We start from the raw sequence: 27,043 nt of genomic DNA, 5'->3' as shown, positions 1-27,043 counted from the left end.
ACAAGTTTTTTGGCATGGCGTGACGCATTTTTTTGGTACTTCTCTCAGAAAAGTTATTCTTATAGCTTGTACTTTTTTGTGTAGGTTCATTTATTCAGATTAGTAGTGAATTACGAGGATTGTAAGCATATAAACTGTTTTCCACACAAGAATTTTGAAAATATTGGCTTTGATACATAGATGGCGGGTCGGCAGCCGTGAACTCATATCGCTCAAGGTCGCTCGCATTTAGTGTCGCCTTAAGTCTCACTTGCCCAGTAATTTCACTAGCTACTACTGCTTCACGCCAGAAATATCTTTGTAATATTTGTAGTATAAATATTTTTATTCAAAGTAGTACTATACGATATCACTTATTGAAAGTCAAAAACTACCACCCATACGAAAGAAACTCAGCGGGCTTTTAAAAAAAGTAATTTACGTTATAGTAAAATTTTACCACACAAACGTTTATCACAAGTCTTTTGAATTTCGTAATAATAAAATGAATCAACTCGGTCAACAAACTTTTATCCTTATGACATTGAGATGGAGCACACTATCCAATGTCGCCAGCCATGTCCCGGTAGTAATACAATCTTGCGATAAAGGTTTTACATTACATTGATATAAAGTATACGGAAAAAACAATGACTCTAAAATTATAATTTTCCATCTTCCAATTGATTTCTTCGCATATAATGTTCGTATCAACTTTTAGTGCTATCGGATTGGTTTAACGAATCACATCCACGTTATATACCGTCCATTTTATTTGTAAAAGTTTAACGCTTTGACTTATTCAAAATATACGTAATACCAGAGACATGAAGCGAAATTATTAGCACTACATGGCTTTACGCTACGGGTGACACCCCTGTCGTATGGCAGATCAAGCAACTCCACACTTAGTGCGAGACTTGTGACTCGGGTGTAGGTTTTTTGACCCCCTTTAGATGTACATCGGTCCTCACCTTAACTGCTCAATTTGGTAAGAACCGCTTAGTTCAACTTTAGATGTTCAGTCTAGAGAAGAACTAACCGCAGTTCCCGGCAGATAATTGAGAATATAGATACGAGTTTGCATATATTTAAAATTATTTTGAGTATTTAACACTACTTTGTATTTATTGATATAATTTTATACATAAAAGTTTTCATTCCCTTATAAAGTCAGAATAACGTAAACAATTTTTTTTTACCACCTCGATGAAAAGCTCACGTATAGTCCCAGGTACGATGGAGAAAAGTGGCCCAATCTCTCCCGGCAAGACGACTTTTGTCCCTAGTACCAGGGACTAATAGCGAGCTTTTTATATCCAGGTGGGAAAAAAACGTATACACAAAACACCACGTGAGATAAGTAGGACATTGCCACCCGCAATTGTCAATATTCCGCAGGTGAGAATGACTACTTTTCTCCCTTGCTCACCAATTAATATACTGTTTTTGCAGTGTCATTCATACTATACGAGCTATTATTATAAATGCCGCTAGTGTGTACGGAGCTTTATGCTTATTACTTAGTATTCTTGACAACAGCCGTGTGGAATAGTTAGTATCTCATACATAGATGCAATTAAATAGTGATACGGTTATCGTTGTATTGTGAAGGTCAAAGCGATTAGATTATCAGATTTTAAATACGTCAACCCGGACTCAGCTGTTAATAATTATCATGACATTAATATAAGCATGGACGAAATTGTATGCTTTATATGCTGCGTAAACATTAACCCCCTTATTCATAATGGTCCGCTAACTTTAAACAGCCGCTAAGGAGTGTTTTTTCTCATTCTGACTTAGGTCAATAGAAGAAGACAGAGTGCGAATTAGCAATGCTTTAAGTTAACAGACTATTATGAATAAGGGGATTAATTAAAAACCGTGCAAGCGCCAAAATCGCTAGCCATAAAGGACGAAGATTACCGAATCCAGCCGAGCGGTTTGTACCTATGCTCGGGGCGGGAGGGGATTGGAAGGAAGTATACTCAACATATGTTCAAATATACTACTGCTTGGTGAAACAAGACGACCTCATAAATACACAGTATTTTTAAGTTGAACAAGAATTTCATTTTTGCAACAACCAAATTTATGTGTAGACTAATGTAGACATTAATTAACATACCATTGTTTAATGATTATAATTATAGTAATGTAACTCTGAAATCGCGAAAGTCAACTTACCCAGATAAACCCTTTAGGGGTTTTCGTGGTATGCAGATGTTGAAATTTTAATGTATGATTTTTTTGAACAATAAATGTATAAAAATATGTTTTGTATAACAATGCGTTCAGAATGTTATTGCGCCAGCCATAATACTTAAAATTCATACATTTAAAACGAAGCGGGGGAAAAAAGCGACCACCTAAAGTGCTCTTAATTACATGTCACATATTATGCTCGGCCCTCCAACGAGACCATACAATACAAAAAAAAAACTGCGACCTGCGATGGAAGAATTATGTTGAAAATCAGAAAAATTCAAAAGATTAGAAGTGACAGCATTAGGAAAAGGACAAAAATTATAGATGCTTTTGAGTACGCTGTAACACAAAAGTGGCGCCGGGCAGGTCAAGTGGCGAAATTCATGGACAAAATATGGACAGTAGAAACGACAATTTGGGAAGGACGATCTGGCAAAAGAAAAAGAGGCCGCCCAAGATGGGTAGATGAAATAATATAAATGTTATTATTAAATATAGAAAGCAGGAAAAGAATGGAGAGGAAAAGCATAGAAGAGGGATACATGGAGTAAGCTGGATGAGGTCTATACCCAGAGTGGGGTTCCAATAACATAACTTTTATATTATACGCGTAGTCTTAAGATAATATTATGTATTCAAAGATTCTTGGAATCAATAAAAGGCTTATTATTTTTATGCTCAGGTAAACTGCGCTCCACTTTCATGCACAAACACAGTCGGCAATTCCGCCGCATGTCACTGTGTACCCTTGTAAAACTTCGCTTCAATCCACAAGGAGCCCTATGCTATAAGGATCTAAAATGTCATGTCCTTTGTCTGTTGTTCGAAGCTATTCCGTTTTTGCTTACCGTTTGTCGAGTCGGTATTCGTCGTGGTCCATAGTCATCTTGTAGTAGACACGTGCCACTTCGGAGCGGTCGTGCGCAGAGTACAGGAATGCGTGAAGTTGCGCCAACACCCGCCAGCTAAGCCGCCACAGGGACTTGCTCATCTTCGGCGTGCAAGCTACGAATCTAAATGAAATTTATAAGTTTTAGTTATCATGGCTCATCTTACTGTTTATTTTTTTATTTACTAAGCAAATGCGCAAACAGAATATTTAAAACATAGCACATCTGGCGTGTAGATCCTACCTACCTACGCACACTTATTGTAGTGAATGTTGTGCGTGGCAGAAGAAGGCGTTGATTGGTAGAATGAAATCTTTCGTGTCGGTGACAGAAAAATATCTGACTCACTCTGTTTTAGGGAGTGTGGTATGCTCAATCGCAATGATTATTTGTAATAACTAAAATAAACAATCAATAGGATTGGCAGTGAATAATATTTTTTCAATACTATATTATTATTTAAATGTAAAAAATAGCGGATACTAAATAATGAATGGTATATGCAAGAGAAACGAAAAAAGAGTTCTACGAACACAAATGGGCCCTTAATAGATAAGAGCTAAAATGTTAAACACCTTTACTACTTATTTAATTAAAATAATAATGACAAAAAAAACTGTTTTTTGACCTTTAAAATTCTGCTTTTGGAAAAGATTATAATTTTCATAGGGTATATTATATTCAGTATTTGCTAAAAAATAAAAAAAATTGTTCTAATCAGAAGTTTTATATTATGATAGGTACCTAAATTTATTACTTTTAAATTGTTCATTTTGGTAGAAAGGAAGAGTATTGTGAAAACGTAACAGCATGCAACTATTCGAAACAATGTTATCAACGTTTCAGAACTACGTATTACAAAATTGAAGTGCGCATTGGAAAACTTTATCCAAACCGGCTTTATCAAACAACATAAATTGTACATATTATTACAAACGCAACAAATAATATCGGCAACGTACTAACTCAGTATTTTATTTGATTTTTGAAGTGAAACTTCTTTAGAATCGTTGTGATTTGAAAATCGATGAAACGAAACAGCGAGACGATAGAGACACAAACAGGTAAATGTATAGGATTCAGCGGGCGAGAGAATGAGATAGAATACATTAAACGTTCTCGGTCTCTAAAAATGATTTACCTTAATATATTCTGACGTCATGAGCGCGACGTACTACATACACAGCAAACTTCCATTCATCATCACTTACGGCCGTTCCCAATATAATTTCTACAGATAGAGATAAATTACTACCTTCTACTGTCAGTAATTAGCTGTCAATAATCTGAAGCTGTCCCAATATACCCGATAAGTCATTCTTATCGCCTTATATTGGGACGCGTAAATTGAAATTTCCATACAAACTTCTATCGCTGGTAAGCTATACGTCGTCCCATTGACAGACAGCGTGTAAGGTGAGTTACCGTCGATAAGTTTATTGGAACAGAAAAGTCAATGATAGTTACGATTTTTATCTCAAGTAAGAGATAGACTGAATATTGGGAACGGCCGTTAAAAACATAATGTCACTTTACTAATTATATTACTAAAATATTATTTCAGATAAAAACTTAATTAATCCAATATTAAAACTTAATTGACTTAATAAATCAAATTATTGCTATGACACTAGAATAAATTGTAGTAATGGCAGCCGTGATTAAAGATAATACTTTAAAATATTCAGTGGAAATATTAATAAAATATTTATGTATGTATACGAAAACATGACGCAGGCAAAACGAGTTAATGATCGTGACCTCCCGGATCATTTGATATAAAGTTTTTGCACTGTTTATCTGTCAAAAATAAAATTAATGTACAAATAATCTATAGTAATCTTATTACATACGATAATACGAGTAATGCATGGCAATAAATTAGAAATTAATTGTAAAACTTTGGCGTCTACGTTTAATAAACAATATATCCTATTATATGGAAATATCTTTAGTGTAATTTGTATATGTTAACTTTATTAAGAGGTGAAGTACTATTATTCTATATACAGTTTAAATTTACATACACGTCAAGTGATTTTCTTTGGTCCGAGACGGTATACCAAACAGTTCCTTCTTTACTCTGGAGTTTGGACAGTCTCCTTGTGACTAAGGATCAAATACGATACTCTATTTACATTTTGTCAATATTAGAGTTACAAGACCAAAAAATTACATACTTCCTAATTCATAACTATTCTTTTCCTTCTGTAAGCAAATTTCAAACCAATTAAAAGCTTTTTATAAAACTTTCGAGAATACTATTCTACATTAAAAACATACTCGAAAGACTTGAAAGACACTTATATTGATCCATTTCTATGTAAAAAAATTCTTTAAAAATGTAAATTAGAAAAAGAAAAAGATACAAACATTACTATGTACCATGGACAAAATTAATTCATAAGCCACTTTGCTGATAATTCTTTTAAAATCATAATAACATTTCGGTTTATATTTGCACAAACAAGATTGCATAACAATTGGTGGACTTTCACCCCCTTATTCATGATGGTCCGCTAACTTTAAACAGCCGCTAAGGAATGTTTTTTTTCATTCTGACTTAGGTCAATAGAAGAAGACAGAGTGAGAATTAGCAATGCTTTAAGTTAGCAGACTATTATGAATAAGGGGGTAAGTGTGTGGGGGTAAACTGATAGTTATAATAACAGTTTCTTAGGAATTTTATGTTGAAGCGAATTTTCGACCTACATGTTTATAATTACTGTAGAAATTTGACATTAAGGTGGATTCAATTTCGTCGATATTACTTTAATAATAGGTTTTACCAGATAGGTGGGGACCACAGCGCCTCCTTTTTCTGCCGTGAAGCAGTAATGTTCAAGCATTATTGTGTTTAGCTTTGAAGGGCGCCCAAGCTAGTGATACTACTGGGTTTATGAGAATTAACATCACATATCACAAAGTGATGATTGAGATATCGCACAGACATTTGGGTTCAAACACCACTGTGACTATTTCTCATAAAACAAAGCCAGCCTCCAAAGCAAGGTTCACACAATTTAATTTTGCAGTAACATCATTATCTGCAATTAGATAATTCATTAGAAAAACAGGAAGTGATATGAAGTGTGGGCCACGTTATCAACAGGCAGGGTTTTAATGTACATTATTGATAATTAGCTTTTCAACGATGTATTTACTTAGAGCATCTGTGATATTAAACTGCACCGCGGGCTCTTTTTAGAAAAAACCAAAATTTAGGATTTAGCGTTATTGAGGTTTTTTAAAGTTTATGTATATCTATGTTAATATACAAACATTTAAAACATAATTATTACTATTAAACTCATTGCTAATGAATACTTGTAAAAGGTTTTAAATTTCAGCCAAACTGCAAGGTTAAATTTTAGTTGTCAAGCGGTATGAGTCGCTTTTCTACCCACCATTTGAGCGAATCAATATTAATTGCCTTTAACAAGAGTTTAGTACGCAATGTCGGTACATAAGCTTATTTTGGTCCTCCGAGCCGGTTCAATGTGAGTATTTGAAAAACCTTTATTGTGTGTGAGCTATCGCTGTAATACTAATAACTAAGTCGTAACCGTACTTAAACCAAAATAATCTTGACCTCAAAAATGAAATACGTCATCACAGAAACGAACAACAACCGATGTATCGTGATAGCGATTTGGTGATATCACGAAATGTTACACCATTCGGAGATACGCATTTAAACTGACGGTAATAAATAGATTAACATGTTGAATATTTCTTGCTCAATATGAGTAAATGTATTGTGATAGGGTCAAATAAATGATTGTTTGATTTCGTTTGCGTTTGTCGATGTTATATCATCGATAACTAAAATTAACTACATTCACAAATGTGAGCAGTTTTCGGCATAACTTTGTGACTGTCAGCAGAAAAAACAAAACTTCATTGACGTCTGATATGAAAACGTCGGAAAAAGCATACATATAGAGAGAGATGAATAAAGTTGTTAACTATTATCTATCTATTTACACTTTAAGCCACCGCCCGCAACTACATAAGTCACATATGCTGCCTCGCATGGCGTACATACTGTTCAACTCTGGGCAGGGTCTCTCTCCCTGGTACAAGCTTCTTACATTTAACCGCTTAGAACGAAGAGGCACGAATAATCGATGATAAAGTCATTTCCTAAAGGAGTGATTTATAGGTGAGCAGATACATAGGTATCTCTGCGTCGTCTACCAACAGTAGAATTCTACCAAGTACCGCCGATGTCAAAATGAAACAATTCACTCGCATCAAGTCTATGTCTGTTATTCCAATAGAAACTCCTTGCCTTTCACAGCCTTTGAGGAATCATTCTGAATTCCTTATATGCCTTCAAACTTAAAGTATAATATTCCCACTTCAAATGCCGGCAACGAATCTCCCGAATGTCCAAGTCCGGCTTGTTTTTACTATCCACCAGGTGAGCAACTTGCTGTTGGCAAATTAAACAAAATAGTTACCCAAGAAAATCTACTTTGCAATACTATACTGCCAGCACAAATGACGTACATTACTTACCATATCGCTGCAGGACTAAACAAATCCAGGAGAAACACACCTAGAATCGGCTAATGAACGAACACTCCCCTCAAGCATTTCATTATCAGCAAACAAGCTGACACACACACACAGACACACATGACCTCCACCAGCGACGGAAACACTAACCTAGATATGGTATTGTTGTGTCGGACACACCTCTTTCTAACCACGCGGACATTGCCCACCACTGCGAACTGATGCGAATGCGACTCTACCTTATCACCGACACAGCTAAAAACCGATAATTAATTAATGATACATTTGTTTTAGACCCAAGGTTTAATTTTGACATGGGTACCGTCAAAACTTGTGCGTATACCTACTACCTACCTTAAAAGCTCTTGTGATTCCTCTGGTGTAGTAAGAGAGTATCGGCGGTATACATCTCATACTTACGACCTTGTGAAGGGTCGTTTTTCCTCCTTTCCATAATAAAAAATTATACAGTTGTCTTAAAAATGCTAGGCAATTTGAGCATTATTTAGACAACCTCCTTAGAGCTAAATCGAAATTGCTGTACCTACTGCCAAATACATGCGAGCAGCCGACGACAAAACTGTATTTCTTTTTCATGAAAATAAGCGACGAGACGAGCAGGACGTTCGGCTGATGGCGATTGATACGCCCTGCCCATTACAATACAGTGCCGTTCAGGATTATTGAAAAACCCATAAATTCTGAGCGGCACTATATTTGCGCTCATCACCTTGAGACATAAAATGTTAAGTCTCATTTACCCAGTAATTTCACTAGCTACGGCGCCCTTCAGACCGAAACACAACAATGTTTACTCATTACTGCTTCACGACAGAAATAGGCGTCGTTGTGGTACCCATAATCTAGTCTAGGCTGTGCAAAGGATCTTCCCACTGGTATATAAAAATGGAACGAAATTTTACATCGAATCATGGCAACCAAGGAGGTAACATATCTTAAAGGTTTCATTTAAATTTCAAACTGGCTTGCAAATGGTAAGATAGGTATACTTATAAAAAAAATTGTGTGTTTAAAGTACACATGTCAGAAGTGAAACTTCTTTGGAAAACTATTTTATATTAATTATCCTAATCTGTTCTCTAAACCAAATGTTTTTTGTCAATATAAGTAATTATTAGATGTTCTACTTGCTTGCGGCCATGCGCTAAACCTGCACGATACAACGCTAGTAGTGAAGATGTTCTACTTTTTCGCGGCCGCGTGCTAAACCTGCACGATACAACGCTAGGAGTGAAGATGTTCTACTTACTCGCATCGCACCTCGGATACGATATCAATATTGTTGAAATCATAATTTTGCGCGACGGCCATCTTGGATTTCAATAATGATCCCACATTCGTTCTCTGCACCACCGAGAACCTCGAATACGATATCCATATTGTTGAAATCGTAATTTTGCGCGGCGCCCATCTTGTATTTAAAAAAACCAAAACGGCGCGTAACCGTGACGATTTGCTATAAAATTTCTTTCATATGTCGATAAAGAAGTTTCACTTCAAAGAAGGGAAAAGGTATTTTTTATTATTCTTCGTCATAAATCGAAAACTATATCATCATCATAAAAACTATTAAAAATATTTTTAAGCCTATACGAATGAGCCGTTTCAGACGATATCCCACATGATACGGTAAACTTAATTCAATTGAATTTTGGCCGCACGCCGTTCCTCCGTCCGTTTTTTATGATTTAATTACAAAATAGTGTTTACTTGCCAAATTTCACAGTTCTAGGTCAACGGAAAATCGAAATACAAAATTGCAAAGATTACTTCAGAGCGGCAAACAAAACGCAGCAGTGCATAGTACCTGTTAAGTGTTGTAAGATATACGACTTAAAATAACAATCGATTATGATTTCTCGTTTGTCCATCATGTTGAAACCGACATTGTATAGGTTTATTATATCTTTATCTCTATCTATCTATATATATGATAAAAACAGAGATTTGGTCATTCCCTAAGTGAGTTGTTCAAATCACGGAAGATGTTAAAATAACAACAGAATTTTATCATTTCTCTAAACAAATCTGGTGATTTGATCAAATACCAGAATTGATTCCGTGAAATGACGAAAAAAACATGACAGTTCTTGTTTTGGTAGCGTCCGCGCACGCTAGTCAATAAACCTATTGGGATAATGTTAGAGCGGCGGCAAGATAAGGAAATACCGTATGGACTCTAGAAATGACAGAAGAGGCTATAACAGCAATTGAACAATTTAAATCAGCTGCAGTAATGAAAGTAAAGAGAACAAACATATTACTACGGAAATAAATATGATGTAATAGTAAGTAGGTACTACAAAATATTTAATTTTGAAAAGAAAGTGTTCTTCTGACTCTGTGGTTAAAATAGTGCCTCCAGATGAATATTATGTTATACTTAGTGAGACTCACCAATCGACGGGCCACGGCGGCAGAGATAAAATGCTGTAAAATTTAAATCCACAAATTTAATTCCCACTTCTGTTTTATTGAAATTTTTGAAACTGTGTACGGTGTGTCAATACTAAAAAGAAATTCCCAAGAAAAGGTATCGTTGTTTGTACAATTGTATCTAGTGATTTTAACCACCGCGGTCAGGCTGATTAACTTACAGTCAATACCCGACAAAAGTTATAAATGGCTTTTACATTACCAGGATCACGCAACAAAATTCAGTTTTCTCCGACTAATGATTTCAAAAAGAGCGGCTGAAGTAGCAATCGTAAAAATTTTCCTGGAAATTGGTTGTCCTCATATTCTACAACGTTGCTTAAATGATAAAAAATATGTCTAAGTCTTACCGGATAATTCTTTTAAAATATACCAAAGAATAGATTTTTTGTCATTTCACGGAACCAATTCTGGTATTTGATCAAATCACTAGATTTGTTTAGAGAAATGATAAAATTCTGTTGTTATTTTAAAATCATCCGTGATTCGATCAAATCACCTAGAGAATTGACAAAATCTCTATTTTTATCATATCCCTGCGACATATATATAATGAAAATGGTCTTTGTTTGAAGATCAATCACGCCTAAAACACTGATGGTATCGACATGAAACTACCACCATTCGATGCGAAATTTAACCTAGATGGTTTATGGAACTCGTCGAATGTTAAAACGCCATTTAAGTTTATATTACTCTCTCTACACGTCTCGTCCCTTATTTTCATAAAAAAAAACCTTCTACTGTAGACCTATTGTAATGAAGCGGACTTGTCAATGGACGAGTATCGCACAAGCCAAATTCATTCGAGATATATGTCGTCCTAGACAGAGTTTGAACTCATCGCACGACGAGAACGCATTATTACGATCGTGACCTCTTCGGGCGACACCTTATAATTCATTTTTATTTTTTACTTTTTAGTTAATTACCTCGATTTAAAGCAAGCATATTTAGAAGTCGGCAATTTTTTGTAAACACATATTGTTATTAGCGATAATATACACACGCCCAAATAACAAAATAAAATTCATAATAGTTCAACAAACATATAATTGGCTAGTACACAACGTTTTGTCAACAAAGCAATCCCTATCGCGCATTTAAATAAAATAATAAGCATAGTAAACATTTAACTGTATCTCTCGTTTGTGACACCAATAACATATAAATACTCTTTATCAATTAAATAGTGTCCGAGTTTGTAATAAAGGACTACATAAACTAATTGTGCTAGACCGATAACCTTAGAAATATTTTTTTAACGGAATCGAGCGCAGGAAACCCAAGAAACACCACGACAGGAATTATGGAACTTTTCTATCACAAATAAAATTTGAAGACAAAATATTATGAACGATGTGAGACTCAAACCTGCGACCTCTCGCGTTCCGTGCGAGTGCTCTTCCAACTGAGCTAACTGTTCGAGTAAGTATCGTTGATATAATCTTGTATATTTTGTTCAACTCTCAGGTTGTGGCTTAATCTACAGGATCTTCTTTACTTATAGTTGATAACCTGCTCAACCCCAATATTTGCATATTAGGAAATTGACTTGAGATGTCGCTCTTGCAAATCTAAACAATTTGTTATGTTTTAGCCACAACCTGAGAGTTGAACAAAGCATACAAGATTTTGTGACGATACGTCACTCGAACGGTTAGCTCAGTTGGAAGAGCACTCGCACGGAACGCGAGAGGTCGTAGGTTCGAGTCCAGCATCGTTCATAAAATTTTGTTTTCAAATTTTATTTGTGTATTAATCCTAGAAGTGGGGGTTATCACTTTGAAAACTTTTCTATCGTATCATGGAGCGTGCTTAACTGAACAAGGTCTTCAAGAAACTTAGCACTTGACAATGGCATCTTTCTTCCAGTTTACGAGGCCGATTATGACGATTCTATCTAACAAGGGGCTCTTATTCGCCCATAAGAACTCATTGTTACGCGGTTGACCGTAACAGTGGAATAATGGTCGTACCGTATACCCCAGTGGTTAATGACCCTGCCTACTGAGCTAGAGGTCCCGGGTTCGAATCCAGGTAGGTGCAGAAATTTATATAATGAATATGAATGTTTGTTTCCGAGTCATGGATATTTATTTGTATTTATGTATGTTTAAGTAAGTATATTGTATTAAATATATAGTTGTCTTGTACAGCTTGGTGCAAGATAATTTGTGTAAGAGTGTGTCACTTTTGTCAAAAACAATCGATGTAGAGAGGATTAGATAATGAAGTGAGAAAGGTCGGCCTTCAGCCTAAATTGAATTAAAAGGAAAGTATTATTTAGAAACAAGAATAAAAAGAGCTAAAAGAGAAGAGGAATATTTTGTTGTACAACAATCCCAAGTGTGAAGGAGGGTCTCATACGTCAAAGTACTCACTTGGTGAATGTAGCGTAGAGCAGGTCGACTGGCAACGTGTACGGCAGGGCTAGAAGGGAGACGTATCGCACGGCGCGTCGCTGAAGCACCCAGTTGACGAGGCCGCTGTTGGCAGACTCTATGGCGTTTTGGAAGATAGTCATGACAGTGTCCGGCAGATCATCTACCAACGCATCCTGCACATAAAACCAAATCATTTTCGATGTTTCTTATAAACTGTATTAACTGATCATAAAATAAAATTAAGAATTATTGAGTGAAAAAAAAAACGAAGAAGGTATTCAACAAAATATTCCAATCTATTTATTTTACGGATATTTTACGGTAAAAATATAAATTTGTGCTATATCAACCGTTAAAAATAAAATGTGGATGATTATTAAAAAATAATCTTGCTTGAAAGATCACCACCGTCGCACCCCGCGCCCCCCGCCTTGTCCAGCCGCGCACTACGAGCTCAAATCCGCAGAATGAGACGGGACGTTATCGCGAACCTAGTCGGTACCCACACCGATAATGCTTCAGAAAAACCGTAACAACAAATAGGTTGAGAATGTCTCACGAAAGTTAAAAAAATTGAATCTTGCTTTATTGAAATCGCTGGAAACACATACCTCTCTATGAGCCTTGCACTCCTCACATTCGGGATCATAATCGTATGGTGTGTCGTTGAGAACATCTTGTAATTGGTATGTAGTCTGTACCGCGAGGCACCTGTTAAGTAAATGCATTTATATCTTATAAACATACAAACACAATATCATAAAATGTTTCGCCTGAATCTGCCGCCGAATTCCACCATCGCACGACACGCCACAAATTAGGATATCATCCCCACTATCTGGATGTGTGGCGGTCCTCCACAGTGCGGTTTTCAATGAGCTTTCTTCCACGTACTACTAAGCTGTCGAATGAGCTTCCTTATGCGGTGTTTCCGGGACGATACGACATGGGTAGCTTCAAAAAAATGCGTACACCTTCCTTAAAGGCCGTCAATGCTCCTGTCATTCCTCTGGTGTTGCAAGAGAATGTGGTCGGTGGTGATCACTTAACACCAAGTGACCCGTACGCTCGTTTGTCCTCCTTTTCCTTAAAAAAAAATCAGCCAATAGAATTTTGAGTTTTTAATCCTGAGCTCATTGTATTGTACAGGCCGCAGGGCGTATAACTAAGCATCAGAACGTCTTGCTCGTCTCACTTGACTTCCTAACATATGAAAATAAAAGTGTAAAATATTAGTTCTCACCTTGTGCAGGTAATCATATTGTTTCGGTGGAGAAATCTCAGCGCATCATCGAAGCCCTGCTTGCACATGTTGCTAAGTACTTCGGGCTTCGGCGGGAACAAGATTCGGGCAAAACGGTTCATGTTCTGCTTGGATAGCTCTATGCTGGTGTTTGCCAGGTTCACCTATTTAAAATTTTAGTATAATGTCCAGCTATATGTTTTTGTTTCTATCACAATGAGTGCGAATTAATATAATTTGATACATTTCAAAATATTTATAGAAACAAGGACAAAATGCAACAAATCCGCGAAAAAATTGAGACGTAGATAACGCGTGTCTAATGAATTCTGATGTCATAGATTCACCTAACTCTGGTCACCCTGTTACGTTTAAAATTGACACCACTTTTGAAAATATTTAAAATGTAGTTACGACACAGGTGATGAACTGGGAATTAACAACAAAACAGTTTTGGCCCATTTGTAAAAAGCTAGGTACACAAAAAAGCTCGATATTAGGATACCACACGAGCTGAAATAAATTTAGTGAACCATGTTAGGGACATTTGCGATTTTTTATAGAGACGCAATGGAAGCTGAAATTAACTTTGGCCACATCTCCAGAAATGAAGGATCGATTGAGCGGTTGGTAGCGCAGGACCTGGTGGAGGGGAAAAGAGCGAGATGCTGGAAGGACCCACGCGATGGACGGATTTAATCAAAGCAGTGACCCACAGAAATGTGATGAATTGCTCCTGCAATACTATAAACCGCCAAAAGTAGAAAGAAGACCAACGACGACTAATGTCGCATTATCTTACTGGCCACGACCAGCCTGACAAAGTGAATGATTGAGTAGAAGAATTGAAAAAGTGAGTCACGTACGACAAGAACGTCCGAAAATTTCTTGGTCAAAGGTCTGTCAGGTAACAGAGACTATGGCAAAACCCAGGTTAACTCGCAATAAGTTAATGCTGTGTGTATTATAGTGGGATTGAAAGGGTATTGTTAATTATGAGTTTTTACCGCAGGACAGCACCATCAATTTAAATCTTTACTATTACTTACTGATGAGAATAAAGCAAGAAGTTGGGAGAAAGCGGAATTGGTCAATAGAAAAGGTGTGTCTTTCATCATGTAACGCGGAAAACCACAAAATTCTTCAGCCACTGACCAAAAACTAAAAGAGTTTAGCTTGAAGGTGTTAATGCATACGCTATAAAGACAGATTTACACCTGTTTCGGTCTTTTCACAATTCTTTAAGCAGTGTCTTAAGTTAACATTAAGAGAGGGCTGCTAAAACTATTAGTCGCTTTTATCCCAAAAATTCCACAGCAATGGGATCATTACATACAAGTTTGAAAATGACACAAGTAAGTAATATACTAAATGTTTTTCAATGACAAGGGACGAGACAAGGACGTAAGCTGATGGTAATTGATACGCCCTGCACATTACAATACAGTGCGGCTCAGGATTCAAAGACCCAAAAATTCTGAGCGGCACTACAATTGCCCCAAGCCCCTTTATTATGCATTTTCACAGAATCTGAACAATTATGACATAACAATTTTCGGTCCTGTTAATTCGATACGAAACATTAGATATTGAGTAGAATCTTCATTTTCTTACACCTTTCTAAGAGTCCAGCAACGTTCCTGTGAATTTACAAGAAAAATTGGGCTGCGGTGATCACTTAACGTCAGATGACCCGTATAGTGGTCCTAATCTTCAATAAACTAGGAACAGTTATGCCTACTAAATTAATACTCACGTGAAACAATTGCGAGCTAAGATCCCTGGGGCAGATATCGCTCTCGCCACAGAACGGGCTGACCGTTATCGTGTTCTCATCCAGGACGGGCAGGTTGTCGCTGAAGCCGCCATCCATGTACCGAATACCGTGGAAGCGGGGAGGCAACATGCCGGAGAATACCGGCACAAAACATGTCGCGAGGAGAGCCTGTACATTATAAATTGCATTAAACTCCAACACAAAAAAGAAAACTCTTTATTACTATTTATCATACTTATTAATATATACATAATAGTAAATGTTAATTTCTTTATAGTGGTAAACCTAGCCGAGAGAAAACCATTGCTTTGGTTTAAAGACCTTAGTGATTTTTTTTTCGAATCTAGTTGTGCATACTTTTGAATAAACTTGGAGTATTTAATGGATTTAAGCTTCTTTTGACAGTTACCGTAAACGATAAGAATGAATTTTTCATAATGTGTACATGCAATTTAAAAACTATGTTTGTCGATAAATCTTGGTCAACTGACAACTTTTGCTAACTATTTATTCAGATATGTTATAGAAGTGTTTTAAATATTGTTTATAAATATGTGTTTTTAATTGAACATAATAATATTGTGGTGGATATAAAATACATATTTGCGTCGTTACATAAATATATCTTACCTGCAACAAATCTTCTCTAGTTGCAAATTCCGATACAATAATGTTCTTGCCGTCGTATACCCTTGTGAGTGATATATGTAATCTGCCACTGACAATTTTATGTGCGTCTAGCGGCAGATGCTTTTCCATTCCAGCTAAGAGTACATTTTGTATGTTGAACGAGGGACTGAAAGGCCCCAGGGACCCTGCCCTCGCTTCACCAACTATCCTCAAGACATCACTTGTGATCTCTCCTAAAACAATTCAAATCAATAAATTATAAGTATTTAGTATAATATTATTGAATGTTATTTGTCTACACAGTGTTACATTTGGTGTTACAATAGTGAATTAAAGTGTCTTAATTCAAAATTTTCGTTGTTTGTCGCCGCCCACACACCCTTTGCAGGTAAGGGAATGAAATGGGTGTGTGGGTGGGGAAAAATAAAAATGACCGCTGGCAGAGCTGTCCAAACTTTTATAATTGGGTAAGTTGTGACTCTTTTTTTCACTTTTTTTTAATGTGCTTATTTCCTAAGAATCAATTAGTATAAGTTCTCACTACTTTATAAAAATATACGCCTTAAGATATAGTGCACGATTTCTTAACACCCTGTATAGAAAGTGGAAACCAATGAATAATCTACAGTTCAGTTAAATTAATCGACCCACCTTGGAAAAAGGTTTGTAATTCGTGTTTATATGTTTATATACATTTATGTGTACTTAATATATTTGTTACATCAGAATAACTAATAAATTTGGAAATAAATTATTTTAGGTGAGACACATTTGTAATAACAAATGATGAAGTCCATGAAAAAGTTTATAGGCACACAGAGCAAATTTGTTGTTTTTAATAACCAACTAAGCAAATGCCTACAGAAAGATATTTTATAGGTAAAATAAAATTGATGAACAAGAACAAAAAATGGCACAGAGGATTCTCTATGATAATTAAGTAGCCAGGTATTCAACGGGGATAAGTGATAGTTAAGGGATCTTAAGTGAAGTTTAGTGAAGGAATGAAATGATACTATCATACTGATCTGGCGACGTACCCGCATTTTCGGCGTCATAATGAAGCCATATTATGTTATCCTTGCCATGTTAAGGCTTATTAAAATTGTCGTGAGAGTGCATCTCATATGTATTTATTATCTGCATTAGAAATTCGCATCCTGAATTAAGGGTTGAGGGGTGGAGGACGGGGAAGGGTTTTATTTTTATTGAACTTTTTTAATTTGATGTTATCTTAAGTTACGAACGAAGATTTCCTTTGAACAATGATCATCTACAACAAATTTTGAGACTAAAGCGAGACTGTGCGTCTCCGACGCTGCTTAAAGGGCAGTCCCTCCGCCCTTGCGTAACTAGGCACGGACATGCATGGTGACCTATGCAGCTTCTTATTTTTGGACGAATCCAGCCTCAGTCACTCTGGTTGTACGGCTACAAATGCCTAGATTTAGCGGGAGAGGGCTGCCTACCCTTCGCTCCTCCGGCTTTTATAAAAAAAACGGTGAAAGTAGTGGTCCACTGAATAGCTTCTATGACAGTGTACTGATAGAAAAAATAGTCATTGAAATAACACAAAAAAAACAAAAGTTATTTTCTTATATTTCTGGTAATTTTCCTGCCTTATACCTTATTATGTTATTGGATTACACAAAAAAGGTGATAAATGTAATATCAAAAAATTATAGGCCCGTATCAATTTTAAGCATATTTCCTAAGATATTCGAAAAAAATATTTGTCCAATTTTAACCAGACATCTGGAGAACGTTATGTCGAATGGACAGCATGGTTTCCGTAGACGCAGGTCAACTCTAAGTAACCTTCTTGGTTATGTAACGGATCAACAACAACAACAATAGGGCGTAGACAACAAAGCTGAGATTGATTGCATATACACAGATTTTTCCAGCGCTTTTGATAAAGTGAACCATGAAATACTTCTTTCAAAATTAAAATTCTATGGGATTTATGGTAAACTATTAAATTTGTTACAATCTTATTTAAAAGACAGAAGGCAGGGGGTCACTGCAAATGGTTACACTTCACATACCTTTTTTCCTAAATCAGGCGTTCCTCACGCTTTTATAAATTATATTTTGGATCAAATAACATCTAGTAAATGTTCTATGTTCGCAGACGACTTAAAAATTTATAAAGAAATTAAGTCTCAGAATGACATAAGACTTCTTCAAACTGACCTGGACAATATTTGCAACTGGTGTAATGTAAACAAAATGATACTAAATCCGAAAAAATGTATACATATCAAGATCACTCGAAATAGAACTGAGACTGTATCATCTTGCGTCGTTAATAATGTTCCTTTGGAACAGGCGTCATCAGTTCGTGATCTTGGTATAGTTCTAGACAAAAAAACTAAATTTTATAAATCATAATGATAGCATCATACTTAAGTCTTGGAAAATTCTGGGTTTTATTAAGCGTACTTGCAAAGATTTCAGAAATCCATTTGCAATTGTGTGTCTTTACAATGCATTGGTACGAAGTGCACTTGAATACGTTTCACCGGTTTGGAATCCCCCATATAATGTCCATATTGATAGATTAGAGCGTATTCAACGTAATTTCACTCGCTTTCTAGCTTCTAAAGACAAAACCTGCCCTTATCGTGCAAACTATAAACCAAGACTGGACCATTTCAATATGAATTCGTTGGAGATAAGACGAAAAATAACTGATGTGTCTACTTTACATAAAATTATACATGGTAGAATCATATCCCCAGAATGTCTTATAAATGTAAATCTTACAGTCCCTAGAAATAGACCAAGATTCCCTGTTAAAAATATTTTCAGCCCAACAATCAGCAGATCTAATATAGGTAAAAACGCCCCCTTAAACAGAATTATGAGCTCTTATAACGATGTCACTGCAAAAAATGGTAATATAGATATTTTTCATATGACTAATATCAATAAATTTAAAACCGACTGCATTAAAAGATTAAGATCTTAGTTATGTAAGTTAAATATAAGAAATAAACTAATGTATTGTTGTATAGTTATAAATTTTATAAATCTCTTTTTTTAAAGTAGTAATAGTTTTAAGTCATTTAATATAATCATTTTTGTTTAACTCTTCATTTCTTTAATTTTAATTGTTCAACTTTGTTACTCTTTTCGCACTATTGCAAATGTTGTTTACACCTGTAAAGACATGTCATATTGTACTATCCCTTGTGTACTTGCTAAAATTTTAATTTTATAATGATATGTTGTTGGTGTAACTATCAATATAAATAAAAATTAAAATAAGTCATAAATGTGTGGACATGATTGTCCTTAACAACACTAGTATGCTGGGTACCTAAGCTATTTGTTTTTATTATTTACAATAATAAAATTTATTATTATAACTGTTCAAACACTATATGCTCTGCATGTCCTTCATGTTGTTTAAAAGGGTAACTAGCCTTAAACACAATCCATATAAATCTAAATTTGAGATGTGAATTTAAAAGCCTACATTATAATTTTATTTCTCGGAAAATATTGAAGCTACATGAAATGGCAAAATCGAAAAAACACATAGATAATAACACCACATACAAAATAGATCCTGTTTAAGTGGTCTATTTCAATACCTTTAAATTTTTCTGTTTTATTTACACATTTTTATAACTAAGTACAAGATAACATTATTTCAATTAATTTATTATTGTATACAATAATCTGTTTAAAATAAAACTGTACAGATAAAACAAAATAAGATAGATAAATAAGATACATAACTTCATGAAATTTTTACAAGTACAAAATAATATATGGAAACCAATAAAAATATTTTGTACATATAGTGTTTATTTCACGAGATCTCCAGTAAATTAACTTATATCAAGTAAAAATGGTACATATAGATCACTCATGGTTTGATCATACTTAGTATTGTTATTGCTGTTTCCAAAATATTAGATATAAAAGTATATTTTCAAAAAGTATGTTCACTACAAACTTGTAAGTAGTTTTATATTTCAGTATACTATCTACAGATAGAGATAAATTATTACCTTCTACTGTCAGTAACTAGATGTCAATAATCTCAAGCTGTCCCAATATACCTGATAAGTCATTCTAATCGCCTTATATTGGGATGTGTGTATTGCAATTACCATACAAACTTCTATCGCTGGTAAGCTATACATCGTCCCATTGACAGACAGTGTGTACAGATAAGGTGAGTTACTGTCAATAAGATTATTGGGACAGAAAAGTCAATGACAGTTACGATCTTTATCTCATGTAAGTGATAGACTGAATATTATAAAGAGGTCAAACTGAAATACAAACTTATTCAAATGTCATTTACTCAAAATGTTTTTGCAGTAATAAGTAACAACATAATGTAAAAGTAGAGAGCTGCATCCATATAATGTTGTTTTACCAAAGTATAGTCTATTTTTTTTAAATAGAAGTACAATGAAGTGTAAAGGTCATCTGATGGTAAGTTTCTAAGTGTAAGTTTTTATCACAACCACCCACTCTTGCAACATTGGAAGAATGACAGGATTTTTTTTACATCTGGATCTAGTATCTAGACTTAAAAGGCATAAAAGGCATTTATTTTCTCTAAATTGATTCCTTTAGAATTCTTTTTGATGTTATTTCTTATACTACTAGATACTACTACCGCTTCGGAAACAAATGGCGCTCTGAGAGAGAAGAAGCGGCGCAAGAAACTCTCCCAGCATTCTTTTTTTATGCGCTCTTTTCAATAAAAATATACAATATTGTACAGTCGCTATAAAATAATCACAATCTAGTCCCAGGCTGTCCGATCATTTAGATATTCAGCAGTGGAGTAATAGGATTTACGACAGAGCCATTTTTTTTATAAAACATTTAAATTTATTTATAGATAATGCCTGAACAGTGGCTGGGACTTTATTGTAGAAGTGTATACATTTACCCTTAAAGCTATTATGTATCTTATGAAGCCTACTAAAATTAGTTACAAGCAATCCCTTATTTACTTACAACCCAACATATGTTTTTAACACATATTTTATCAAGTAAATTACTGTATTGTAATGTATTTAAGTAATTTTGTATCATCAATTTTGTTTTACTCTTCATTTTTTAATTTTATTATGTTTAATTGTTCAACTTTGTTATTCTTTTTGGACTATTGTAAATGTTGTTTACACATGTCATATTGTACTATCCCTTGTGTACTTGCTAAAATTTTAATTACATAATGATGTGTTGTTGGTGTAACTATCTAAATAAATATAATATATATATCTAATAAATATATAAATAAACTATACTTGAAAAGGGGTGCACTTAGGGGTAGATATAACTAGTGGTTTTTATGGTAATAATTATATCTATTTGATTATTATAGTTTAGTTCAATACTTAAGGTATATAACACTCGTCAACTATTATATTAATAGTTCTAATGGTGAGTATGTGGATCTCTACAATTAATTGGTTAAAATGGTTACTCAGACTTTGCATTGCTCAATGAACTAATTAATTAAATTTTTATGGTAAGGTACAGCTCTTCAGCTGTTACAAAACAGTTTTTGGTGAAATAAACATGCTCCAACTGACACAAATCGTACATTTTCTGTTGTTATTCTAGTAATCACTCCAATAATTTTCTAACATTCAATCATTATAAATATTATTTAGCTTTTATACCCATATACTTTTAATAATATATTGAATATTGTGATGTTATTTGTCAAGCAAATAATTATTTTATTTTATTTAAACTTCCAATCCTAAGTACCGCATGTCTTGTTTTGTTTCTTGTAATATATATTAAACATTGAATAATATTGAATGTTATTATGCTATATAAGATCACCAAGAAACAAAAAACCATTTTGTTCAAAAGTACCAGTATTGATAAAGCTATATTTATTGCGTTTTTAATTCTAGTATTACTCAACTAGTTGCACATTCAAAAATAATAATTTTACCTATAGGCAGGTCACAAAGTAAACAGCAAGCAGATACTGCACCAAAAGATGCGCCAGATATCTTGCCTAACAACAATTGTGGAGCATATTTCTTCAGGCACACCGAAACACCAACGTGATATATTCCGAGAAAACCACAACCAGCAAACGATAAGTTCATTATTATACTGAAACACTATCCAAAGTGATCCACCTATCCAATATTAACACGGGCACCAATTAATAGTAAACAAAATCGGAAGTTTAAATAATATGAACACAAACAAGAAAACACTCAAGTGAAATTCACTATGAACATATGGCTAGGCACAAGCACGACCGTCACTCAACGAATACTCGTTTATTATGATATAATCCAAAAACAATTTAATGAAAATGATTAATGATAACGAGTAAATAAGATAAGCATAAACAGCAGGCAATAAGTACCCAGTGGATAGTTCACAGTGGGCGAAATACAAAGGCGAGAGTGCGAACTACCTACGGAATACCAATAATAATTATTGTGAATGATGTATTCTCATTGATCACTGATAATAAAGATGTTATTTTAACTCGTATCATTTCAGCTATTTAAATTACCTCATTTACTTAAGACGTTACATACTGAGTTTTAACTTTTATGTGTCTATGTTTAATTGTTTAATAAGTTACTCAAATCTCAAAAGATTAATCTATTTGATAACGCTATTCATTTATATTTAGTATTTACTATTTACATTTAAGAAATAAGATTACTTGAAAGCCAATGCATGACATTTGATAGTTGAAAAAGTCGTGAAAAAACTTACATCCTCTTTGTCCGTTTAGATTCTTTTTTTAGATTCCTTAAGATTATAGCCACTGTCATAAAGAAACGGCAAGTAAGTTACAATATCAGCTTCGGCTGACAAGGGGTACCCTTGTCACTCACCAAACTATCCGTAACCGATTGCAAGAAGACCAGCGAATGTCAATACGACGAGTTATTTGGATTCGTTTAACCAGAGTTCAATGTGCAGTCCGATTTAGATTCTCCATCATCGTCAGTATTTGAACTAGAGGATCATTGGGGCAAGGTGCTTTTTACAAACGAGTTCATAGTCAATTTTTTTTCGTGCACTCAGCTCTACCTACCCAAACTGTACTAGTGGAGTCTCATATGAGGTATTACCATGGCCAGCTAACATTCCGGATTTAAATCCAATCGAGCATGTGTGGGACCAACCAACAGCAGCTGATTGACGCTTTAAAATTTGCCTGGGAGGAGATTCCAGATGAATACGGGAGGAATGTGATCCAGAATATGTCTCTGTAGTGCCTTGCTAAGAGGAAAACATACTCATTACTAAAAAGAAGAAAAGGACACTGTTTGTCTCTTTTCGGTGATTTTCATTTGTTCATGTTTTCTATTCAAAATAGCCAATTTAATTATGAAGTTATAAAGAAATTCATGCCTAATATTGTAAGTAATTGTTAGCCATTGTAAGCAATAACATTATTTTGTAGTTACATTAGTTATACAATGTTTTTACAGTTTTCGTGTTACAGCATATTAATTATTAAAAATAGTTTGTTTATTAGTTATTACTTTATATCTGTTATAAAGTATGTGTATATGTAACAAAAAGCTAGTAATTGTATTATTATCCACACCATGATGAATTAGATATATATCGCAATAGGATGTTAGCTTAGAATATTGTATTCTAAGGATGTGAATATGAAAGAATGATATGCTACGCGATCTTGGAATATTTTCTTACTGACACACTTACTGATTATAAATCAAAATAATCTTCACAATTTAATAAATGCTAATTGTCGTATAAACATCAGGGTTTCACCATCAAATTTTGATAATAATTCGAATGTAAAACATTTTTAAACATGATGTGAACGAGCAAGTTAGGTGACTTGATTTCTGAACTCAGAACGCTTCTGTTTATAAATTATTAAGTCATTGTCATAATAACTTACTACTTGCCATGGTATTTATTTGACACTTGTGAAAGTAGAATGTTGATGTTTGTAATACATATTTTAACATTACGAAATTAATATTATTTTCTCGGATTTATTGTCGTAAAATATATATTTTTAATATTTCGACATAATATTTAAATGACTCGTCATGCTAGAAACTGCACAGCCGGTGCTGTGTACACATATCACGAAAAGAAAAAAGACGCTGCGGCGTCTGGGTATGGTACACAAAGCGAGCGAGTTGGAAAAGATTCAGTAAAAAGTTTCGACTGCTGTAATTTGACTCTACAACCTTGTAGGTATCCAGTAGTGACAAAGGATGGTTATTTATTTGACAAGGAAGCTATACTGGAATACATTATAGCAAAGAAAAATGAATACACACGGAATCTGAAAAAATACGAGAAACAACTAAAAAAGGAAGAAGAGGAGAAGAGGGAGTTAGCAACTGCTGAAAAAGAGGCTAACTTAATTAAATTCATGAATAGGGAGAAGAATATAACAAATACAGCAAAAGCAGCCACTGCACCATCAACTAGTTCAGTTTCTAACCTTGCCAATGGTAAAAATAAAGAGTTGCCAAGTTTCTGGGTGCCATCACAACTACCCGACGCTAAGATTTCGAAATTGCAAAAGCCGGATCCAACCATTTACTGTCCAATCAGTGGAAAGCCATTGAAAATGAAAGATCTAATAGAAATTAAATGGACTTTAGTAAATGACCCAGATGATAAGAAATCCCTCATTGCTAAGGAGAACAGATACATGTGTCCTGTAACACATGACATACTAAGTAATGCTGTGCCTTGTGCAGTTATCAGGTATTATGCCATTATTACATCATTGAAATTTATTGTCATGCAAGTGAACCTCATAATAACAAACTAGGGTAAACATGGTTAGTTCATGCTAATGCACTAAGTAAACAGTCTAATCATAAGGTAGAAATATATTTATAGTATTAATTATTATCCATTAATATTTCTGACAAACTGTACTTATTGAGTGTAGATTGAAAAAGTTTCATTCAGTGATTGTTTTCAGAACGACTGGTCATGTGGTAACAATGGAATGTATTAAGAAAATAATAAAAAAGGATTGGCTCCACCCTCTAACTGGTGATAAATTAAAAGAAAAAGATATTATAGTGTTGCAGCGAGGAGGTACAGGATATGCATCAACCAATCAAAATCTAGAGGCTAAGAATGAGAGGCCAGTGTTGCAAGCATAGTAAAATTCGGATTTATAGGTGTTGTACTATATTAATGATATATATTATTTTATAAGAAAATATTTTTTATTTCTAATAACCATTAACCAAATAAAACCCATCCTATGTTTTGTAAATCCCTAATTTATCTCTTTGCATACACTTATATTTGCATTTCAATATGCCAATGAATGAAAAATGGGCTATTTTATAACCTAGGCCATAATCATTAAGAGAAAAAATTAAAGAAATAAACATTTTGTCTGTTGCCTGTCAATATATTCTTGTTAATGTTCTACGTGTTCATAAGCATATTAAGGAATTTGCTAGAAACTGTGACAATCATAATGGGAAAATGAGGAACAAACATAATCTTATGCCTACTACTTGGTTAAGTCAAGTGAGTAAGTCTTTTATGGGGCGATGTATATGCTTTTAAAATATGATCCCAGAAAATTTACAAACAAACGTGTTATGAAATTTAAAAGAATTGTCTTCACAGGTCTGAGGCAGTCCTATTTTGAAAGGATGGTAATTTTTGATGTTTAATAAATGATTTTTAATAAAAATATTTGATATTCATATTTACCAAACAATGAATCTGCACTTAAACATGATATTTTTGTAGTGAAACTTCTTTAGAATCATTGTGATTTGAAACTCGATGAAACGAAAAAGCGAGATGATTAAGGCGCCGTTGCCTAGCTATTATTTATATTATCGGAGGTTCTTATGGGTGCAGAGAACGAGTTTGGGATCATTTTTGAAGCCAAGATGGCCGCCGCGCAAAATTATGATAACAACAAGGTTATCGTATCTGAGGTTCTCGAGGTTGCAGACAACGAATTTGGGATCATTTTTAAATCCAAGACGGCCGCCTCGCAAAATTATGATTTCAACAATACGGATATCGTATTTGAGGGTGCAGAGAACGAATACGGATCATTTTCGAAATCCATGTTGGCTGCCGCGCAAAATTATGATTTCAAATATATGGATATCGTATCCGTGAATCTCGAGGGTGCAGAGAACGAATTTGGGTTCATTTTTGAAATCCAAGATGGCCGCCGCGCAAAATTATGATTTCAACAAAGGATATCATATCCGAGGTTGCAGAGAACGAATTTGGGATCATGTATGAAATCCAAGATGGCCGCCGCGCATTAATATGATTTCAACAATATGAATGTCGTATGAGGCTCTCGAGGGTGCAGAGAACGAATCTGGTATCATATTTAAAAAACTAAGAAGAATTACTTAAAGAATTACACTGAAATGTTTAGAACCTTAAAAAATAAGCTTTGAAAATGTAACCCTGTCAATATAATATACGCTGGTTAAAAACCTTCGTCTTGAGACTCTTTGGTATTTGAGATGAGAATATTGTAAAATATTCTCCCTTCCGAATATAGCTTCCCGAAAGCTGCCCATCCGAGTTGTATTCGACGACTGAAGCTTTCGCGAAATTGGACTGCCCAACTGGAATTGTTTGTCCAAATGGACGTACTCGTCCACAATTTCGAGAACAATTCCCAAATGTTAAGGGTAGGTGCGACATGGACCTCTTTGTCTTGTCCATGCTAATTTTGAGATGTAGTCCTTGGGAAGCTGTATTGATGCTATCGAATTTGCCCCACTATCAACTTATCGCCGCTACGTTTGCCCAGTTTTGCGTTGAAGTTGGTCTCTAAAGTGTGGATTGCTGTTGAGATGTCTTCATAAATGGACTCCACCCCCTCGTCAGAGCGTAAAACTGAATGAGTTTCAACGAATGCCGTTCAGTAATTTCCAAGTATTATGAACGCTACACTCGTCGACAGAAT

At 34.6% G+C, this 27,043-nt stretch overlaps 2 protein-coding genes across 4 annotated transcripts in view; one reads left to right on the top strand and one right to left on the bottom strand.

The window, feature by feature from the left end:
* LOC126975865 (1-acylglycerol-3-phosphate O-acyltransferase Pnpla3-like) overlaps positions 1 to 22,772 on the bottom strand; it is a 38,616-nt gene extending 15,844 nt beyond the window's left edge. The window contains exons 1-9 of one of the 3 annotated variants that reach the window (XM_050823941.1): positions 22,628 to 22,730; positions 22,046 to 22,525; positions 16,099 to 16,331; positions 15,448 to 15,636; positions 13,692 to 13,855; positions 13,060 to 13,159; positions 12,446 to 12,621; positions 7,755 to 7,859; positions 3,039 to 3,203 (exon numbers count right to left, since the gene is read on the bottom strand). In XM_050823941.1, coding sequence (XP_050679898.1) covers positions 3,039 to 3,203; positions 7,755 to 7,859; positions 12,446 to 12,621; positions 13,060 to 13,159; positions 13,692 to 13,855; positions 15,448 to 15,636; positions 16,099 to 16,331; positions 22,046 to 22,205 — 1,292 coding nt within the window. In that variant the 5' untranslated portion in view covers positions 22,206 to 22,525; positions 22,628 to 22,730. The other 2 variants (XM_050823943.1, XM_050823942.1) reach the window with 2 other exon arrangements.
* A 1,251-nt stretch (positions 22,773 to 24,023) lies between these two features.
* Positions 24,024 to 25,301, top strand: LOC126975875 (nitric oxide synthase-interacting protein homolog). The gene is made up of 2 exons (XM_050823960.1): positions 24,024 to 24,831; positions 25,055 to 25,301. Exons 1-2 carry the CDS (start codon positions 24,149 to 24,151, stop codon positions 25,239 to 25,241), a joined length of 870 nt encoding a protein of 289 aa, XP_050679917.1. The 5' UTR covers positions 24,024 to 24,148; the 3' UTR covers positions 25,242 to 25,301.
* The last annotated feature ends 1,742 nt before the right edge of the window (positions 25,302 to 27,043 follow it).

This window comes from Leptidea sinapis, chromosome 38 (genome assembly GCF_905404315.1).
Source record: "Leptidea sinapis chromosome 38, ilLepSina1.1, whole genome shotgun sequence".
Taxonomy (NCBI): Eukaryota; Metazoa; Arthropoda; class Insecta; order Lepidoptera; family Pieridae; genus Leptidea; species Leptidea sinapis.
Note: the sequence above shows the minus strand (reverse complement) of the source record. Positions and strands in the feature narration are given on the sequence as shown.